General features: G+C 41.0%; 1 protein-coding gene across 2 annotated transcripts in view; it reads left to right on the forward strand.

Moving 5' to 3' along the window:
* Positions 1–20777, forward strand: part of LOC144522639 (solute carrier family 66 member 2) — a 76283-nt gene extending 55506 nt beyond the window's left edge. For both annotated transcript variants that reach the window (XM_078257876.1, XM_078257877.1), the window contains exon 6: positions 16500–20777. In XM_078257876.1, the coding sequence (XP_078114002.1) occupies positions 16500–16674 (175 nt within the window). In that variant the 3' untranslated portion in view covers positions 16675–20777. The remainder of the gene's footprint in view (positions 1–16499) is intronic.
* Positions 20778–21399: the final 622 nt, after the last annotated feature.

Raw genomic sequence — 21399 nt, forward strand, 5'->3', positions numbered from 1 at the left:
TAGCAATAAATCTTATACCGTTGGAAAGCCTGTTTAGTTCCCTTTTAAATGGTGCCCCATTTGTAAACATGCAAATTGGAACATGCATTTGTGGGATGAGCAGCAGCGCTGAGTATGTGGGTTGTACCCATGAAAAATTTGCCAATCTTCTCTGCCAATTCCAAACAGCTTATTCTGCCGTTGACCCGTTTGTTTGTGTTTTGGTGGATTGGATGATTGAAGTTTGAAGAAACAAGACATATTGGCAATTGAACAATTGATTCATTTCACAAACAGGAGCCTCAGTAGCATGTGGAAGCATCCCATTCTTCAACCAGCATTTGTCGCAAGTCAGCCAACGTGGTTGTGTTGGTCACTCTGGCACAAACAGCACGCCCAAGCTGATCGCAGAAGTGTTCAATGGGGTTGAGGTCAGGACTGCTGCTTGAAGAATGGGATGCCATCCCACAGCAGTGTGTGACCAGGGCCCTCCAGCTTATTTCCATGACCTTATATTGTTTTGGAAATTCAGAGTATTACATGCTGTTCAGTCAAAGAATAAAGCTGTTTTTAGTTATTCATTAAATACAGATTTTTCGGAGATGCCAGCTTTTAATCTGACAGTGTTTGAGCGGTGAGTGCTGCTGTCACCTGCTTGGCATTTGAAAGCACTTATTACTCAGCTAGACACTTTAATTAAATGGTAAAGTTGTGATTTGTTTATATAAACAACAATGTGAGTGATTGCTCAGCGCTCTCTGCTCGGCTGCCTGGGGAGTCCGCCTGTTTTTCTCTTCCCTCTCATTAAACTTGATCTGTTTTGCCTCCTTTCCATTTCTCCTCTCCCAGCTCTGCAGCAAAGCAACTTTCACAATGTCACTCAGTGTCAGTGGAGGGGACACTGACGGTGGCAGTCTGTCTGTCCCGATGACTAAATAGTATGCACACATACAAATACGGTACTTCTTTCCTTCTCAACGGATGTTTCCTTTCCTTCGACAGTTCCTCTACTGTTCTTTTTCTCTACTCTTCTTCTCTGTCTATCTCCATTCAGTTTAGTGCTCTTTACTGCCATTGATGTGACAAGAGTATTTAAACTACCTACATAGGTAGGAATATATACATAAACACCTGTTGCATTATTGTGTGTGCTGCAAATTCAGCTCCCTTCTTTATGTTACTATGTCTCTCTCACACCTTCACAGCTAGCAGCTTGTTTCTTGCTCTCAGTTCTGGGTAACACCTTTCAACCGTTAATGGTGGTCCTATTATCATGTCCCTTCTATGGCAGCCTAATGGTGGTTTCACATTTCTCTTGAGGCAGCTATTACCTCGAGGCTATTTCGAACAAAGGCCCAGCACCTTTACAGCCTGGCCCCGGAGGATGTCGTGCAGACACTGTGAAGAACGCCCTTTGTGACCTGTGAAACCGGAGTTGTGTGTCCCAAAAGGGAACGCGTGGAAGCTGAGTGTGAGGACAGTGGCTGTATACATGTATATGGTACATGTGAGCAGTGTTCTATATATGGCATCACTGGGTGGAAGAATATTTGGGCTTTTTGACGGAGTTCGGTTTCTGCCGAACTTTAGAATTTTTTTCCACCGAACCGAACTCTACCAAAGAGAAATAACAAGAGGCGAAACTCAATAGAACGTTCCACTGCAACAAACGCACCCATGACCAAACTGCAGCTCCGCCATCTTGGACTGAACGCAACACAATGTTCCATTGAGTTTTGCCTCTTGTTACTTCTATATTCTTTGACTCTACGCTTGCACTACGCGCGCTACGCTGGTCGACGTAATGACGCCGCCGTTGATTACGGGAAGGTGTTTACGTAGGTGGAGCGTTCAATGCAGTAGGCTGTGATTTACTATCTAACTGGGATATTCTGGGACCAATTGGTGGGGATTGCTATGGACAAAATACACATGGCGATACACTGGTAAGAGCAAATTATGTTTAACCATGTATCCAGCTAATTTAAATAGCATACGTTACTGTATTGTGTAAACAGTTAACTTCATTTAATATTGTATTGTAGTATTTTATTTTGTGGGGTGCAAATGTTTGATGATGTTGAGACCAATTTGCAGAGCCATCACCGCTGCGTCCGGAGTTAAGTACCGCCCAAGACGATTGTGATTGGTTTAAAAAGCTGCAAACAACCCACACATTTTTTTTCTCTTATCTCAGAACGTATGTGTGGTGTAGCCATAGGTAGGTCTGGCAATGCGAGACTACTGAACTGCTAACCTTAGCTTACACCAGCTGCAAAAGCTGTAAACATTGATGATTCAAATTTAAATCATCGATGGAGAGGTCTTTAATTGAAATATAGTCTATATCCACGACGTTCCACTTCTGGGATTGCTCTCGTTCTGCCGGAAATTCCGCCGGATGAAACTCTTTTCTGATGTCCGTTTTTGGATGTCCCGTTACCTTCCGCTTTCTTTGTGTTGTGATTCTAACCTCCGGTGGATTCATGAGGACTATGGTTAACTGCTCCTCAGATCTCTGCAGGGTAAATCCAGACCGCTAGCTAGACTATCTGTCCAATCTGAGTTTTCTGTTGCACGACTAAAAACAAGTTCCTTCCCGAGTCTATTTTGCAGAGGCGCTGTTGCTCTGCTCGGTGATTTAAAATTGATTTAAAGAAATGCCAACAAACCAGAGCACGTTTTCCCATCCCGGAATGCTGCGTGGACTAACCAGACCCTCCTCAGCAGCACTGTGGAGGAAGGTCTGGCATTGCGAGACTAATTGAAATATCATGTTGTCATTCAAATTGTTGGCATTGTCTAAACTACTTGTGAGCCAGACTCTGGCACCCCGTCCTCTGTTGCCACATTGGCTGACTGTGTTGTCAGGAGCCACGCTGGAGAGATGCTCCGAGGTGCACTCAGATTTTGTTTCTGAAACAATCACGTCCTTTTTACTATTATAGGAGTTTAGTCTGAGGTGGATGGACTGTAATGTAACGATACATACGCTATGAATATTACAATAATTCTCATAATTACAGATAGGGTATATTCATGAACAAGACTTTATTGATGAACAAGAGTCTACAGCCATGAGCTAACATGCTCACAGTGTATATCAGGTAGTGTATTGATGTTATATATTATTATGTTCACCATCTTAGTTTTGTGTGGGAGCTTGCTAACATTTTCCAATCAGCACCAAACGCAACGTACAGCTGAGGATGATGGAATGTCATTAGTTTTAGTATTTGTATTGAGTATTTGTTGAGTATTTGAGAGTAATTGAAGACACAAGTCGACTCAAAAAAATTCTGACTCTGATGTAGTACACACAGTATGCGATAACATGTTTGTATGTATCAGAATATCTGTAAATATAACCATTCCAAGCGCTTTGTTTGTTGTAGTTTTACAGCTAACATTTAGTAAACATTTAGTAGATTAGCTGAAATTACTAGCATTTTTTTAAAATAATGGTTTCATTATTTTAATTATTTACAGAGCAAAACACACATTTAATTGGTTCAACTCCTTCGGTGTGAGGATTTATTACCTTTCTCTGTTTTGTATCATTGTAAATTCAATATCTTGGGTTTTTAAACTGTTGTTTGACTCAAACAAGCACATTTTTAGACTAAACTATAAATACATGCATACAAGCCCAAAGCTTAGCTGATAACAGGAAGTGTAATGGATTTTCTCTGTGAACCTGTCCACTTCCATCACTAACATTAGTACAGTTTTCTTCTCACAGTCACAAAGGTCTTGAATTGTGTTTGTGGCTGTCTGTGGGAGATATGTGCGTGTATGCATGGCATAAGAGTGTGCATGCATTACTATGTGCTTACGTAGTATAGTGTGTAAGCAGAGCACATATAATAGTGTTTACTAGGGTATAGTTAACACAATCAAAGCCATTGTATTAGTCTGTGCAGTTGCTCTCACTGTTACATTACAATCTGTCCTGGGGCAAGTGACAACTCACATTTTCTTCTGTTTCTACAGTGCATGGTAGGGATTTAGAGAAGAGCAAATTGAGCTATATATTATTCTTATTTGTAAAATAAACAAATAAAGTAAGATGCCATGCAAGTTTAAGTGCATTTGGAAACACATTTATACGAGTAAGCCTTCCATTACAATACCCTATTGTTTTCCATAATTGAACTCATGGTAAATGTCAAGACTTAACCTCAGGACAAAACTGAAGCAGAGCTATGTAAAGCCCAAAACACACTGGCAACAGCCATGCCAATTATTTTCTACATATATGTAAACCAACACACAAGTGCAACAGTGAAAAGCGGCATTGTTTTCAGACTCGTCCTGGCTCCTCTACCTTGTCCTCCTCCCATCAGAATGGTGGAAGGGAAACTTACTGTAAAAAAAATTGATCAAAAATAAATTTTCTGGTCCTGGTGTTCTTGGCTCGCCAGGGGAATTCAAGTGAAATAACACACAAAAACTACTGAACTCATGGCAGCCCTGCAGTTTCACTTTATATGCTTTATATTATTCTTGTATTATGGCAGGGTTGGCTTTAGACTTGGCAGCAGAAAAACAAGAAAGGAAAATATAACACAGTGCCAACTTTTTGTTGCACTGTTGATATCTTTTTTCAGGTTTTAATCATCTCATAGTATTTTTGAACTCTTTCACTGTTTTCTCACGAACTACTTGCACTTATTTGAATGAATTTAGCAAATGTATTTCATGATTGTCTCTCACTATTTGTGTTTTGATGCAGATCCACATCTAGATGCAGATAAAAACTTCTAACCATTTTCTGTGTTCTTAAAGGTGATCTATTATATAGCATTTTCAGGTTCATACTTGTATTTAGTGTGTATATTGTATGTAGTGTTTGTACTAGAACATTGGGAAATCTGAACTTCTTCATTGCTCACATCAACATCTTTTTGCTAACGGGGATTTCTCTGAAATACGTTTACCTCATTATTTAAAGCTCTGGCCACGTTTAACATGAAAATCCGACATTATAACATTATAGATATGACAGAAAATACGGAAAAGCATAATAGTTTACCTTTAAATGATGCAGACATAAAAGTAACATGTATTCCTTTGATAAATCTGTGACTCAAACATTTTGGACAGAGCTCGTCCTCAGCATATAAAGACTTCTGTATTATTTAGACATCTTTAGTCTTTAGCACCGCCATCACAAGATTATCCTATAAACAGCTGGCTCACATGATGATGTATGAGGTGTTATCGTTAAACACAATAGTCCGACCTATCGTGACGGATTATCTGTACTGTATTGCTTTGCTAGCATCTTTGATAAACCAAATCTAACATAACAAACAGCAACATCTAAACTGCCTGCTAGTTTGGGTGGTATCATTTTCTTTAGTCTGTGGCCCAACAGGTAGATTAGGTCGCCAACCTAACGTTGGTGAAAGAGTTGACGTATGAAAGCATCAAACATGCTTTTTTAGATGAACAAGATGAGTGTATATCCAGTTCTTTCTCGTCCCTGTTTGCTCAGCGCTGTTAAATTGTATGTACAGGACGCAGGAGTTTTCTACCTGGAAGTTATTGTAACCAAACATTGTGATTGGCTCTTAATGCCTACCTTTGCACACTTAAGAAAGGTATTTGCTTGAAATCTTCGAAAATCTTTCATAAGTACCTATTGGCGTATTCAAATATATTATATTGTATAAGATTGTGTTGCCTTGCAGAAAATGCTTTTATTTTGTTTTCTATGAGCATCCACAACTGACTTTGGTTCGGAAACAAAGCTATGGCAATTAGAGTGTCATTTTGGATGACATACATTTATAGATTTAATGAATATACTGAATTAGCTATCACCATTTATGTGGACTGTAATGTTTAATGTATGTTTTTAAATGTGGAACCCGCAGCTAATGGGGATCCTATAATAAGCTAAACTAAACCAACAGGCCATCTCATCTATTATGGTTTGTTTACATTCTCTGAAAAAGTACCTAAAATATCCCTAAGCGAACTCTGTGTCATACTCCTTTTCCCGCCTCCTCTCCGCTTCATTTGGTGAAGTAGAATCCATCTCTCTCTGGCAGGTTGGGAACTTTTCATTGTTTGCCTGTGTGCAATCGATCAACATGCATAATTCATAGTTAAAGAGCAGCTCGGTTTCTCTCTCGTTGGGCCCTTTGATTTTCGTCTCTCTATCTGCCCCCCCTCAGGGGGAGCTACAGCCCCGCTGCTAAATCACCTCGCACACAAACCCTCATGTGTGGGTGCACACACGTGTATACAAAGATACACAAGTGTGGTCACACTCATCATGTCAGTGCACACATGCATGGTTGTGCTGAAAAACAGATGGAAGAGGGGATTGAAGCTCTTTGAAGCTTTTAAACATCATCCTTTGCTGCTCCAGTATGTCTGTTTCTGTAGAGTTGTGGATTAGTATTATCAAACAATTTTGAGGAATGTCTACCCCAACAGGAGACTTTTAAAGTCTCACTTTCAAATGGGTCTAAAGAAGTATTTTACCATTGGAAAGAGGGTCTTTTTATAAAACTGGGCTGTCTATGCACTAGAATGGTGCAAAAAAAATGTTTTCATTGGTGTTACATGGCCAGAGAAAACAGAGAAAAGGGGCTGTGGCATTCAACTTTGCTCAAAATGTAGAAAACCTACAACTACCAGAGTGCACTGCACCAAAACCACTAAACTGGTGGGTGGTGTAATGCGAGCACGTCCGTATTGACACAGAAAGCAACATGGCGGCCGGCTGGTGACAAACAATCTCGTATTACAGTTAAACGTTTAGCAAAAATATGTTTCTGAAAACATTTTAGGTGAGAAATAGGCAATACAGTAACAGAATCTTGGTGAATATTTGATCAGCACCATCTAGTTTTACTATTTCATCTGAGCTTGGTCTGATTTTGAGAGAGCAAGAGAGGGGCGGCTCTCTGTCTCGATCCGCTTCTATTGTCTTTGTGTCCGTATGCGGAAGTACTGTAGTCTGTAGTTTGAGCAACAGCCCTCGAGCCCATGACATTTTTTAGCTAGGAGATTAGCACGGAGATCTGGGCACTGGCAAGATGGAACAACTTTTACCATAGTTCATTTACAAATACTACCCACATTGTACCGATACAAAGCTGGTTGAAAGTCAGCAAAGTGTCCCTCTAGTTTGTGATCAGCTGCTCATTTATTTCCACAATAGTAGTGGAAAATGTGTCCACCGGCATACTTTTGGTCACAATATGTTCTCAGTTTGATAGAAATGTTTCACCCAGTGTGTATTAGCCTTCAATAAGATATTATAATAACAATAATAAGAAGAAAGTATTTCTTTCAAATTATGTTAGTGTCCCCATTGTTTCTGTAAAAGTTGCATGACAGCTATGTCTTTGACTAAACAGTGACTTTTCCATTTGTGCCCCAGACTGCAGTCATAAAATGTACATATGTGGATACAAATGTGCAGGGGTGCGGACACAAGATAGCACTCTGCCCTATGCCTGCAAGAATCCTTCAGCCATCTTTCTTTCCAGTTGGCCTTTCCTTCATTCCTTCATCCCAAACTCCATCCATCCAGTGGTCCCTTGGGCAGTGGACAAGGTGAAAGGCAGCAGAAGAGCCTGGGTCAAGAAGATAACGAGACAACTGTTGACAGGACTAGAGGCAGAGCAGATAAGGGCGACTGAGGTTGAAGATTTAGAAGAAGGTTGAAGGGGGGAGAGAAGTAATTGAGAAAGGGAGGAGGAGGGAATACAAAAAAAAAGACAGATTGGTGTACAGATAAACCAGCAGACAGGGTTAGGCAGGTGAGGACAGTGGGCGATTTGCAGGGAGGTCAAAAGATGCAAAGTGGACATAGAATAGAGTAAACTTAATAGAGTACCTGCTCTAATGATGTATACCTGTTGTTATAAATCAACCAGCTGCAGTAACAGAGATCCTGTAAATCTTCTAATTCCTAAGTGTTATATAGCTACACCAATACTTTACATAGAACCTGCTTGTTATCTGGTACACCATTTTACACAGGCATTCCTGTAATCCAGACTGAGGTATTTGGTTACTTTAGAAACCTTGGGAACTCAAATACAGAGTAAAGATCTATGGGTGTGACCAATGCTTACCTGTAAAGCATACTGTATATTGTGTAGGGATGCAACTTCTGATTATTCTAGCTATTCATTATTTTAGCATTTTGTGGAGGGACTAATCAATTAATTGTTGGGTCTGTAAATGACAAATGCCAAAAACAATGTCTTAAAGACTGTCTGAACAAATCCAGTACAACTGGAACCACTTAGTATGATCCTGTGGTATTTTGCTCCACAAAGTTATTGATCATTAAAACTGTCATGCATTCATTTTCTGTCTTTCTTATTAGTCTGCTAATTTGTTTTCATCACTATTAATGATTCGAACAGACTGTCCATTAACTTGAGGAAGTTGAACGTTTCCCTTGCATATGTTACCTAATAGAGTATTGGACAGCGCTACAGCACATGATTTACTATACCAGCAATGATTGGTGCCAATACAGAATCAAATGTCTTTTTTTTATGTGGGAAGCGTTAAGGTGAAGGTTTGAAGGATGGGGTGGTGGATTAGTAGCCTGGCATCGCCAGACTAATTTGCAAATGCATATTAGTCTGGAACCTCTGCGTTCATTTTTGATTTCCAATGGGCAGACCAAAATGCCTCTAGACACAATTAAATAGACCTACAAACAATCAGCAACGAAACGAGGTAACTCTGAGAGACACATGCAAGTTGGGGTGGTGCTCGGTCGGTTTTCAAGCTCAAATGGCTGCCTGGGCACAAACTTTCTAAAATTACAGCTAGACAGTAAACAAAGATGTGTTTCTGAAAACATCTGAAACGAGAAATAGGCAATACAGTAAAATAATCTTGATTCATATTTGATTAGTAGCGCCTAGTTTGACAGTTTGGCCTGAGTTATGAAAGCCTGGTGCGTTGCACTGGACGCAATATGCCAGTTACGTTCTAACTACGTTCGGCGAGCACAACATTCTTATTGTCTTAACCCCACAGCTGTGAGATAAAAGGTTGTGATTGGTCCGTCCAGGGCATTGGCTGGCTAGAAATCTGTCTGTATGTGAGGAGCGGCCGGTGTATCTGCCAGAGCAAATTAAACTGAATGAAATGAAATGCAAATGAAATTAGCTTGCAGATTCATCTGGCTTTCAGGCTAGTGGATTGGTGCACGCCATGCCCCCCAAGTATAATTGATTTTAACAGTTAAACTGAGTTAAGCACTGATTTACAATTTGATGAGCGTTATAGTTATTTTAGACCTGCCATAAGACGCTGTTTCGCTGAGTGACATTTTATGTGTACATGTATCAGGCAACTTTGCTCATATTTGGGCCGTGAAATTACTAAATTGCACACACCACGCTCATGTCCTTTTAATTCTCTCTCTCCCTCTCCCCTGTCTCTGTCTCTCTTTCTAAATGTCACTCAGCCCTGTTTCCTGTAGTAGTGTTCCACTTGTCCACTCCAGCCCCTTAGAGTAGCTAACAGCTGGCCTGACAGCACTCGTTCAATACACAGCACAATTACTGCATGGCCCACATACGGCACAGCCATCACACCATGCAGACCCCCCTTCCTCCATCATTCTCCCCTGTCCTGTTACTCTCAAACTATCAGGGTGGCTTCGTTTCTCACCCCTCTCTAGATTAATCGTCCGCCCTGTCCGACTGCATTGCCATCCATCTCTCATCATTTTCCTTTTACCTCCATCATCCATCTCCTAGCCCCCTTCTTTTTTCTTTCCATCCCTGAAGAACTCGGTTCACCATTTCACCCTTTCCTCTCTCGTCTCAGGTGTCAGGTCAGTCGTGAGTGCATATGTGTGCGTCAGTCAGTGTGTGTGTGTGTGTGTGTGTGTGTGCGTGTGCGTGTATGTATGAGCTTTGGTGAAAACATGAAGAAAATGACCAATATATTGGTTTGCATTTTCTGTTTCTCTGCATGTCCATGTGTCTTTGTGCCAACTGATACCTATGCTTGTTGATGTGTGTGTGTGTGTGTGTGTGTGAGGCTGAGGTAGTCAGTCAGTCAATATTCTGAATCAATACCATAATAACTCCTTCTCCCTGTGGACTCTCAAAGCCTCACTCTAAACCAAGTTCAGGTGTTTGTTCTGTGTGTCTTTCATCACCTGTCAACTGAGCCACAAGTCCCTCGGTTAATGGTATCTCTGCCAAATGGAGCTACGTGAGACTAGCATGACTGTGTGTGTGTGTGTGTGTGTGTGTGTGTGTGTGTGTGTGTACTGTAAATGTGTGTGTTCCTGCCAGAGATGAATGACCTCAAACTGGCATTTTGTCTCCATTCTGCTGCACTGCTGCAGAGACTGCTTTTCTACAGATGACCCCCCCCCCCCCCTCCTTAATTACATAGTTAATGACTCATCCTCGTTAATGGTGTTTCCCGTCTCTTGAGCAAAGAAATTAGCCTAAGGGGGGAGCGGAGAATTTAGGAGGGCGAGGGAGGGGAGCGAAGGTTAGGCAGAGAGGGTAGCAGAGAAAGACAGAGGCTGAGAGGAGGATAACGAATAAATTAAGGTGGGAGGGCTGTAGAGAGGGACAGAAGAGACAATGTTGGAAAAGTATGTGTGAAATCAGAAAACAAAAATGTCAGTGGAGGCACTGAATTAAAAGTCTCCCCTCATATTTGTAGATGCAACATTTCTCTTCTTCTTCCTCCTCTTCACCATTATTCACTGATTTGCAACTCTAACCAGCTTTGTGTGCATGTGCAGGCTATCTAATTTGTCTTCTACTACTCATATTTATTTGGTTATATCATGCAAATTAACCACCACCAAATATGAAAATATGTTTAATAAGGTAGCCATGTCCTGAGATGTTTGGCTGTCTTTACTCAGACTTACTTTATATTTCCCACAACAGAGGACATGGCTGCATGGCTTCTTTTTTTAAAGATTATTTTTTTAGCATTTTTAGGCCTTTATGGACATGAGAGATGAAGAAATGAAAGGGGAGAGAGGGGGAATGACATGCAGCAAATGGCCACAGGTCGGAATCAAACCCGGGCCCGCTGCGTCGAGGAGTAAACCTCTATCTATATATATATATATATATATATATATATATATATATATATATATATATATATATTAATACGCTATCACGCTTGAACAGGACTTTCACATTAAAAGCACACGTTCGACATCACATAGAGAAAAGCCATTATTTCCAATGGGGAGATTGTCTGTGCGAGCCAAAAAGCTCTGCGCTGATTTTTAACTAAAAGCTCAACGAAATAGAATTCCTGCTGCGCTGCCTCACCTGAGTGACAAGTTCATGTTGAGTAGGATGCACGATGCTCAGTTGGTTTTGGGAAACATTTGTTCAGCACGGCTCGCTCCTTTTCTCTGCTGTGCGTAAGTGAAGACAATTGAGTAGGCTAGTTTACCGGTATGGGTCACACAGACGATGCATTTTATGAACACTCCCTGCTGGAGTACATGGCATGCTTTTTTTTTGTGTTCGTGTATTAAATGTTTTTTCCCAAACAAACTATTTTTATTCCATTATTTTGATTGTGATATTACCTCATTATGAGTTTGTTTTTAGGATTTGTTCCAACCAGCTAGCTTACTGTGCTGTAAAATGCAACTACTTATTATTTGACTTTATCGTGGTTCGCAGTAGAAGCCGGTGAAAGTGACTAACTTCATTCCCTTTTATGGAGAAGAGAGGAGTGGAGTAAAGGGATGACAGAGGCAATACAAGTAAAGATGACAGTTGAGCGGGGACAACGGGGAAAAGAAAAAAGTGCTGCAGTGAAAGGAAAAGATGAGGAGAGAGAATGAAATAAGAAGTCTGAAGTTCAGTGAAGGGTACTCTCTGAGGAACAAAAAACCTTCAGTGGAACAAAAAGCAAGTGTTTCCCCCGAGGAAGACCGCCAGCTTAAAGAGAGAGAAGTAAAAGCATGACGATTTTAAATTAGCACACTTATGTTGTGTTTACCCCGAAGGTTTAAATTGTTAGGGGAGCAGAACATATCAGTGAGACCCAGATGTGCTCTAAACAAGCGCACCTTGGCCAGCCTTTGACTCTTGCTAAAGCCTGAGGTGGTTAAATTGGAGGTAGGAGGACCACAGAGGGAAGAAGCAGGGAGCTGTGTGTTGACAGAAGCAGAATGGCTTTGTCTTGTTGGCTTTTTTTATTTCACATTCAGGGTAGATCTGTTTTAGCCTGGTCCTACCAGACTCTGGTCCATTTCATTTGTACAGAGAGTCTGGCCTCTCTCCATTGACAAGTGTTAACTTCCTTGAAGGCGGGTACTCTGTTGAAGTTTAAAACTATTGGATCTGCCCAGAGCCACTCTGGATCTACCATAACCAATCGCTAACGTTTGGTCGTGACGTATGTCATGCGCATGTGCAACAAGAGGGGAGACCGACAACTATCGGCTTATATTTAGCATTAGCATCGCTAGCGTTATCCTTAGCCAACTCCTTCACCACTAACGGAGCGAGCTGGAAAATCTAACTTTTCCCGAACCCCGTGGGGAGGAGGGCCACAACATCATGGCCCCCAACACAACTCAGCAAAGATTGTTCTTGCTCAGGCTTTAACTTCTGGATATTCGGCAGCGTTGCCACAACGGACCGAATGGCTTCGCTCGCATCTTTCTAGCGCACGTCCTCAACGTCATCGTTCTCAGCCACTCCCTCTGTTCGCTGATTGGACCTACAAATATTTGACCGGAGAAAACTCAAGAATATACCGCAAACCAAGATGGAGTACTGAAGAGAAATGAGTGGAAGTAAGTAGGAGGGCGGAGCCAGGCTAGATCTGTTTAAGCTTTGGATTGAATCAATCAATCAAATATTTGCTGTACTAATACTAAGGCCACTGTAGGCACAAGTGACAATTACAGGATGAGGGTTAATAGTAAAACAATGTCCCAAAGACGGTCAAACTGACTCAGTCTCATGTCTTTTATACAGCAATATACAGTAAGTGTGCTAACATGATCTAACATAAGCCTCCATAAGCTACTGGTCATTGTTAGTCACCCACCAAGTAAAGTGTAGCAGAACACCCCCTTAGTGCGCTGATCAAGGCTGTGTTTTCTTGCTTATCAATTCAACTTTAGCGTAGTGTTGTTCTTTTTGTGTAAGGAAAAGTAAGTCTATATCGACAACGTTTAATTCCGGGATTGTTCAGGTGTCACCGGAAATGCCGCCGGATGTCCCTCATTTTCGTCTGGATGTCCGTCACCTTCAGCTTTCCTTGTGTTGGAATTCTAAACTCTGGTGGATTTCTGAGGACTATTGTTAACTGCTCCTCAGATCTCTGCAGGGTAAATCCAGACAGCTAGCTAGACTATCTGTCCAATCGGAGTTTTCTGTTGCATGAATAAAACACCTTTTGAACGCACACATGTTCCACCAAAACAAGTTCCTTCCTGAGACTATTTTGCAGAGGCACCGTCATTGTGTCCACCGCCCATGATGATTGTGATTGGTTTAAAGAAATGCCATTAAACCAGAGCACGTTTTCCTCCCATCCCGGAATGCTGTGTGGACTAGCCAGACCCTCCTCCGCAGCGCTGTGGAGGAAGGTCTGGTAATGTGAGACTAAAGAAAAGTCAACTATAATAATGATACTAATGATAACAGCCATTGTGCAAATGTTAACATTTTTTAAGAGCAGATGAAATTGTTTGTTTTTTTTAAATACGGTATTAGTGGAAACAGGGTCTGTGGGTGGATGTTTCTCATGGCTGACATCAGACACTTGGAAAGGGGAAGCTCCATTTAGAAAGTGCAGCTAGTTAGCCTAGCTTGCTAGCACTGGCACTGATTTCCACTTGATGTTTCTTTTCATTTGTTTAATTTGCTGAGTCATTGGCAGCTCCTGCACACTCCGTGTTGTTTTCGTCCCACATACGTAATGGGTGATCAATTTTATTCTTTCATGGGTCCAGTTTGGGTGACAGTGTTACCTCGTTGAATCACAACATGGAGTAATACCGTACAGAGTCCCAGAGTCCCAGAATCACAAAATCAATGTTTAACGTTATGTGTGTCCATTGGAAAGTAAGAGGGTATAACAAACTATTTTTAGTGCCCGGCCACACAGATATTGGACCAACCAAATTACAACCACCGACGTCAGTCTGAACCAAAAAATACAAAATAATTAAACTTAAATTTCTTCTTTTTGATGATCATGATTTTGACAAAATAAGTACACCGAAAAAAAGAAAGAAAAGTAACACCAAAGATATAAATACTGATTTCTTAGCAAAAAATATTTTTGATTTCAGTTTGACTTCCCAGTGCAGATCAGTCCATTTTGTGACAGGTAATGACAAATGAATTCATAAGTGTGTCAGTGTGGAGATTATTGCATATGAAGGTGTCCAGATGTGCAGCTTGACTGTCCCCTTTAACTTCCAAACACAGCCCGTGTTTGCAGCCTGCATCAGTCTGGGCTGTTAATAACATTTCAATTCCACATGCAGTGTTTAGCACAATACATTCCCAGATACGTTGAATAATAATGCCCTGGTTTCCATGCCAGGGCAGGATTGTTTCCCTGCAAATGTTTGGGTTCCTCATCGGGGCCTGAAGGGAGCCCGGAGAGAGTTGGGAGTTTGACATGACTCTGCAAGGACAGCTCAAGGATAGCACAGGACAGCTGTCCCCACAGTCATTAAGCTGCCTCTACCCCCATATGCACTCATCATCCATGTTTTTCTCACAGAGGTCCCGCTCGTTCTCTCTGGAGGTTTTGTTGCCTTCACCCTGTGTCTCTCACTGCATGCTAGATAAATGCTGTCCTCTGCAGGCTCTCTGTCTCCATCTCTCTCCGTTCCCTTCTCCCTCACCCCTTTCTCACCCTTACAGTAGATGTCTCATTGATGACTGATGGTCCTGCTCTGTCCCCAGGCCCAGTCAGCCGTAAGAACAAGAATAAACTCATATTACATTCATTCCTATGGGACTTGGGTGTCCAGAGAGCAAGAATAGAGAAGGGTGCAGAGAGTAGGAGTGAGGGCAGAGACTGTGGAGGGTAAGAGTAAAAGAAACGGGATGGTAAATGAGTAGAGAGCGCGACAAAAAGAATAAGGAAGGGGGGTAATAGCACAGAAAGAAAAACGGATGATAGATGAAGACAATGAGTGGAGAAGAAGTAGTGATAACGTTTCAGAGGACTCCATCAGGGTTGGCTGCTGACAAGTGTCTTTCTTCTCTGCCTCTTTGTCTCTTAGGCAACCTTCTGCGTGTCTCTTTCTCTTTCTTTCACTTGCTCCATTTGCGTGGGATCACTTGGTAGTTTAGGCCAAACTTCGCCCTGATCTTAGATTAGTCAGTCCAACAGGGGAAAATGGCAGCTCTTGTGTGACGTAAACGCAACATTTTTCAACTTTCTGCTAAGATATATGGGACTTTTTTGCAACGAAAATGCGGGGATTATGAAATCATGCAAGCCCCGCATATTTTGCGCGGAAATCAGCAATTTATGCGGCGAAAGTGTGGTGTATTTGAAAAAATGCCCCCTGTGTTCAGGGGACAGGCAGCTAGCAGATAGTGAGGAGATGTTTTTTTACAGTGTGTTCAGGGGACAGGCAGCTAGCAGATAGTGAGGAGATGTTTTTTTACAGTGTGTTCAGGGGACAGGCAGCTAGCAGATAGTGAGGAGATGTTTTTTTACAGTGTGTTCAGGGGACAGGCAGCTAGCAGATAGTGAGATGTTTTTTTACAGTGTGTTCAGGGGACAGGCAGCTAGCAGATAGTGAGATGTTTTTTTACAGTGTGTTCAGGGGACAGGCAGCTAGCAGATAGTGAGGAGATGTTTTTTTACAGTGTGTTCAGGGGACAGGCAGCTAGCAGATAGTGAGATGTTTTTTTACAGTGTGTTCAGGGGACAGGCAGCTAGCAGATAGTGAGGAGATGTTTGCTGTATGTGACAACAAATGTTGTAAGCTAAAAAACGCGTGACATCGCTTAGAGCACCTTTTAAAATGTACTCAGTTCTGTCTTTTTTTCTGCTTTTATTGTTCTACTAAAATACAACACATTGCTTGTTGAATTAAACAAACACAAAATATTTTTTATTATTATTAACATTATTTTATTAAACAAATTGAACATTGAACTGAACACAAAAGACACCATCTTGTGTCTTTCACGATGTGTCGCAGTCTTTCGGGATCTGTTTATTGCGTATCACGATGGTGATAAAACAAATATTTTATGGTGCACCTTGGGGGTGGCAGTAGCTCAGTCCGGGTTGGGTTGGGAACCGGAGGGTCGTCGGTTCAAGTTCCAGTATGGACCAAAAGTACAGCATGTGGATTGGTAGCTGGAGAGATCCCAGTTTACCTCCTGGGCACTGCCAGGTGCTCTTGTGCAAGGCACCGTACCATATATCCTATGCTTTTACCCCCCAAATGTTGGTTAAGAGAAAACTCCTTAATTCTCTCTGTCCTCACGTCTTCACTGTGTCTCTCTGTGTCTCTATTACTACAGTGTGAAGATGGTGCTGCTGTGGACGGCCGGCGACATCTTCAAGACCACCTACTTTGTGATGAACGAAAGCCCGGCTCAGTTCTGGGTTTGCGGTTCAGTCCAGATCATAATCGATGTGGCCATCCTGCTGCAAGTTCTTTTCTACAGCCAAGACACACGGGTCAAGTTAGGTTGAACATGGCTGTTGCTGTGGGCGGCGAAAACCTGGGCTTGTGTCTGATCATGCAAGGCTTTTTAATAAAATCAACTGCAAAGTTGATGGAATAGCATGAAAGACATTTAGCATCAAGGAAACAGAGAAAACCAAAGTCAATATAGGTTAAGTTGTCTTTTTTTGTGTTCAGCCATGTTTCAAAGTATTCTGCATATGAGTATCATGCAGACCCAAAAAAAGTTATCTTCAAGTGCAATTAAGCAAATAGTTTTAGCCTTGAACAAACTACTAAGCATCTTCAGTCAAGCACTTATAGCCAAACTTTTGGCTTTACGTTACGATAAGGCAGTAGTTTGGTGAATTTTTAGCATTTTATACTATTTATTTGTTCTGTGTTGAACATTATCTGGATCCTGGAAGTGGACATGGAAACTGTGAGAGGGAACATCACTCACATTGGCAGCTCACTAACAGCAGTTCTGTGCTGCTGTACTGGCAGCTGTAGCAACTAGCGCGGCACTGGAATCTACTGCCTGACTGATGAGTCTCCCACTTCACACTCCACACCTCACTGGACTCTTCTCATGATGCATGTACATTGTGTGTGTGCGTGTGTTTGGGTGTGGCATGCTTGCTGGTGTGTGTGTGCAGCCGAAATCATTTTTTGCCGTTGGCCTCCAGCTGCTTAGCAAAGCCCACAGTGCGTACACCAAGTAATGGTAACTATATAGGACATCAATCTTTGTGTTATGACTCTGCTTTGTGGCTTAATTGCCAAGCGATACAGGTCTACCACAAAGTATGTGAAAGACAATGAAAAGTGCTGCGATGCTTTGCACTGTACCTCAGTCACAAAATCGTTTGTAGACACCAAAGGACACAATATTACTGAATATTTGTGGCATTTTCATCACATATGTCCTCGTCCCATTACTGCTGATTTTGTGATGTCTCTTTTTTTTTTTTTTTTTTAAAAGCACTCTTGTTCTTTGAGACAGTTACAGGGAAAGAATTACTCATAAGCAGCTAATTTAATTATGCTGGATCTTTTATTGAGACACACCCGTCGCCCACTGTTTGACTCCTAAGCATCAAATACTTACAGTATATAAAATGTAACCAGGTCAGAATTGATTTAGTCCTGAAGAAATGTACCTTAAGGGACTGTATAAAGAGGACGTTGTAACTTAAGTATAACTATATATAGTATATATCTTATTGCCCATCATATAACCAACATAATACCTGAGGATATATAGTTATTTGTGTAATTATTAACTATATCCAGGGATGGCTAAAAATATATATATATATATATATAAATCCATGGTGAAAAGAATTAATGAAAGACCACTTCCTACCCTCCCTTTAGCTAAAAGAAAACCTTTTTTGACCCTGTATTAACCCAAATAACTTTCATAGTCCTTTAAATGAGTATTTATTTTCCCTTTCTTACAGAGGACAGAAACATTGAAACCTGATTTATCCATTCCAACCTTCCAAAATGCAAAAATGTTCACTTCTGCTTATAATCAAAACACTAATTTAAAAAGATAGCCTCTCAAGACGAGCTGTGGTTCTTTCACCAAAAGCACCGCAGGATGAAACAGATCAGTAGCAGCAGCTGATCAGTAGTCGGCGCAGGATTCTTTTTACTTCGCCCTAGGCATGATTTAATTAGGTAGTAAAACTACTCTACCTGCTTATTAAATATTGCAGTCACCTTTATAACTCAGCAGCCAGTTTTTGCCCGTCTGTTTTTAGTTTCTCCTCAGTAAACATCCTGTTGAAGTTACACATTGCAGTGGTTATGGTCTGCATCATGCAGACAACCTCCTCCTGGATCCAGTATGCCTCAGCCATAGGATAACATTTGTAAAGGTAGCAGAATTGCATCTCAGTGGAATTTAGTGTTATTCTCAGGGTCAGCATGTAGAATATATGTCTAATGTAAACGAAAGAACATTTTGATAAAGTTCTAAATTGGGTTTTCATAATAATCCATAAGAACCTTATAAATGTAACAGTGATTGAGTATCATGTCACGTTTTACCCAGTGCTTAATTTGTAAAGTGGGAGGTCCCGGAGCGCAGAGGGGGGGTGGATCCGGCGACTCAAAACGGGGGTTGGGGGTAACGGATCAACAAAAAAAGAAATGACACTGCCTACGTAGCTTCTCTGACTAAAAAAACCTAAACAACACTGTGTGTACATCAGGGCAATGTTTAGTTTTATTTCAGAACATGCCCTGCATGGGTACGAAATAAATACACAAGCAGCAATTATCCATCGGACTATTAAGTTAACCAAAAACCCACCGTGGTCTCCACATTCTTGATCGACAGTAATGGTTTCTGCTTGTTTGGGATCCGACTGGCCAGCGTATTTGAAAAAGTTAAGCAAACTTTGTTGTCTATTTGACATTTTTCCCCTGAGTGAAACGAGGCCTCTCCCCCCTCTGTCTTACCCTGAAAATTCACCTCGAAACGCATCGAAATGGAGAATAAAGACTAACAAGACAGATAACAACATTGAACACTACACATTTTTCATTTAGGTGATTCATTTTTCATGGTGACACAGGAGGTGCCGGATCCAATAAAAAAGGTTCCGGATCCAACGACGGAGGTGCCGGAACATGTTCCGGCGTGTTCCCGCTCAAATTAAGCCCTGGTTTTACCTCCGTTTGCACTAGTTGGAATTGCTGACTTTTTGGGCTTTCTTGCAGGAAGTTAGAAGTTATCTGTATGATAAATATGCAGCTATAGCCAGCAGTCAGTTAGCTTAGCTTAGCATAAGGTCTGGAAATGGGTAAATAGCTAGCCTGGCTCTGTGTAAAGCGTTAGCTTCAGAGGTGCTGGCTGGTAGGTTTTGTTACCTTTATCCAGAGCCAGGCTAGCTGTTACCACAGGTTTCCAGTCTTTATGCTAAGCTAACTGTCAGACACGACATCTTCTCATCTGACAAAGAATAACGAATAAATGTATGTTCCCAAAATGATTGTTTTTAGGTTAATCACTTCATTGAAAGTTTTATCAATCATTGTAAGGCATTATAAGGTGTCAGGCCAATAGAGAAACTAATACAAGCTCAAAGAAAAAGCACTTCATTCTGTTTTTTTTTAATAGATCTCATAATAGAATAGAATCAATTCATGTCATATATGTGTATTTATGAAAATTCCAAACCTTACTCAGAGGGAATGTTGGAATATTTTGGGATTATGTGTTTGATGGATGCACCTCACTGTGCCACATTATGTAGGAGTCTTTGCATTCAAGTGTTTTTCTGCTGGTGCTGTAACACATCTCAAATATTTTTGGGATCGGTCAAAATTACAATTATAGGTGTCCAGGTTGCTGATGGACTTCTCTGACATGCGGCTACGACTGTTCGGTGACCTTCCATGTTGTCATTCAGTCCATGTGGGTATACATGCATTCTTCAATTCCAGTTATCTTACATTACATCTGTAAACTGCCTTATTGGAAGATGCATGTGTCTTATCTCCTGTATCCTGCATAACACAGTTGTTTTGAAATTGCATTATTTCTGTATTCTATATGGTCTTATCACCAGATGTGTATCTTTTGTATTGGCTCTCTTGGTAGACAAACAGCACCCTCACTGGATTTAGTTTAATATTTGTGCTCCCTGTAGCATTTTCTTTTCAAGGGCAGTAGCACAGATTAACACACACACTGCCCGGTTGTGATAATCGCGCCACCAAATTCACATTATGGTAGACATTACAACTGCAACACTGATAAGAAATAGGTTGCTTGTCATTTCTGAGGAGGGAGAGACTGTTACTTCAACCAGATGCAAGATATATATTCCCTGTAACATGAAACAATGTATTATCACACATACAATTATATTATCAGTTATGACAAAAACAGAGTCCATAAAAAGATTTGTGTGACTTTTAGTTTTCATTTGATGTTTCTTCGTGTAACTAGTGTACCAGATCTATTAAATGTCATGTCAACACCATGATGGTTACCAATAAGATGTAAAGGTCTGTGAAAGTATACATTGACATATCACATATGGAAATTGTGTGTACACTGTATGTGAAATATTTCTCATGATATTTTTCATAAATATAGATATATATTTCAGCATGTGTTCTTGTGTCGTTAGTGGCAGTGTGTTTTGAAATGAATGAATGTCTTGGAGCGTATTAAGAAGAACAGGTTTGACGCTGACAAAGCAGAAGGAAATATCTGATCTGAGTCCAGCAGGCTTACAGCTGGATTTAGACATGATTTCTACCCAAAATGTGCATTAAAACCTCATGTGAACCCTTTATATTTTATCTTGATCAACCAGTAATATCAGACCTAAATCATTTTTACACCTGTATATAAATCTTCCCCCTCCACCTATCATATAGAGCTGTGATAGAGAGTGAGTGTGTGCTTCCTGTCCTGGGAAAACCTTGAATTCCACTCTTTGAAAGGATATTGAGAGTGTACCTGTGCACCAAATAAATCATGAAAAAAGATCACCAGTACAAGTTAAAATCCCTGACAGTAAGTAGTGCAGAGCAGCACTGCGTATGGATAGTAAAATATTTAAAGGGATACAGTAGATAATGGGAGGCTGTTGATGGTTTATAGATGAGTTAGACAAGGACAGACTGTGCGCTGCACCTGTTTGCTGCCTTCCCTGTACTCATCTCCTGACCTGGCTTGTACTGTACATCCAGTAATAAGTTGAGTCAGACTTGTTCCCGTGATA

The sequence above is a fragment of the Sander vitreus genome, chromosome 8 (genome assembly GCF_031162955.1).
Source record: "Sander vitreus isolate 19-12246 chromosome 8, sanVit1, whole genome shotgun sequence".
In the NCBI taxonomy this organism is placed as follows: domain Eukaryota; kingdom Metazoa; phylum Chordata; class Actinopteri; order Perciformes; family Percidae; genus Sander; species Sander vitreus.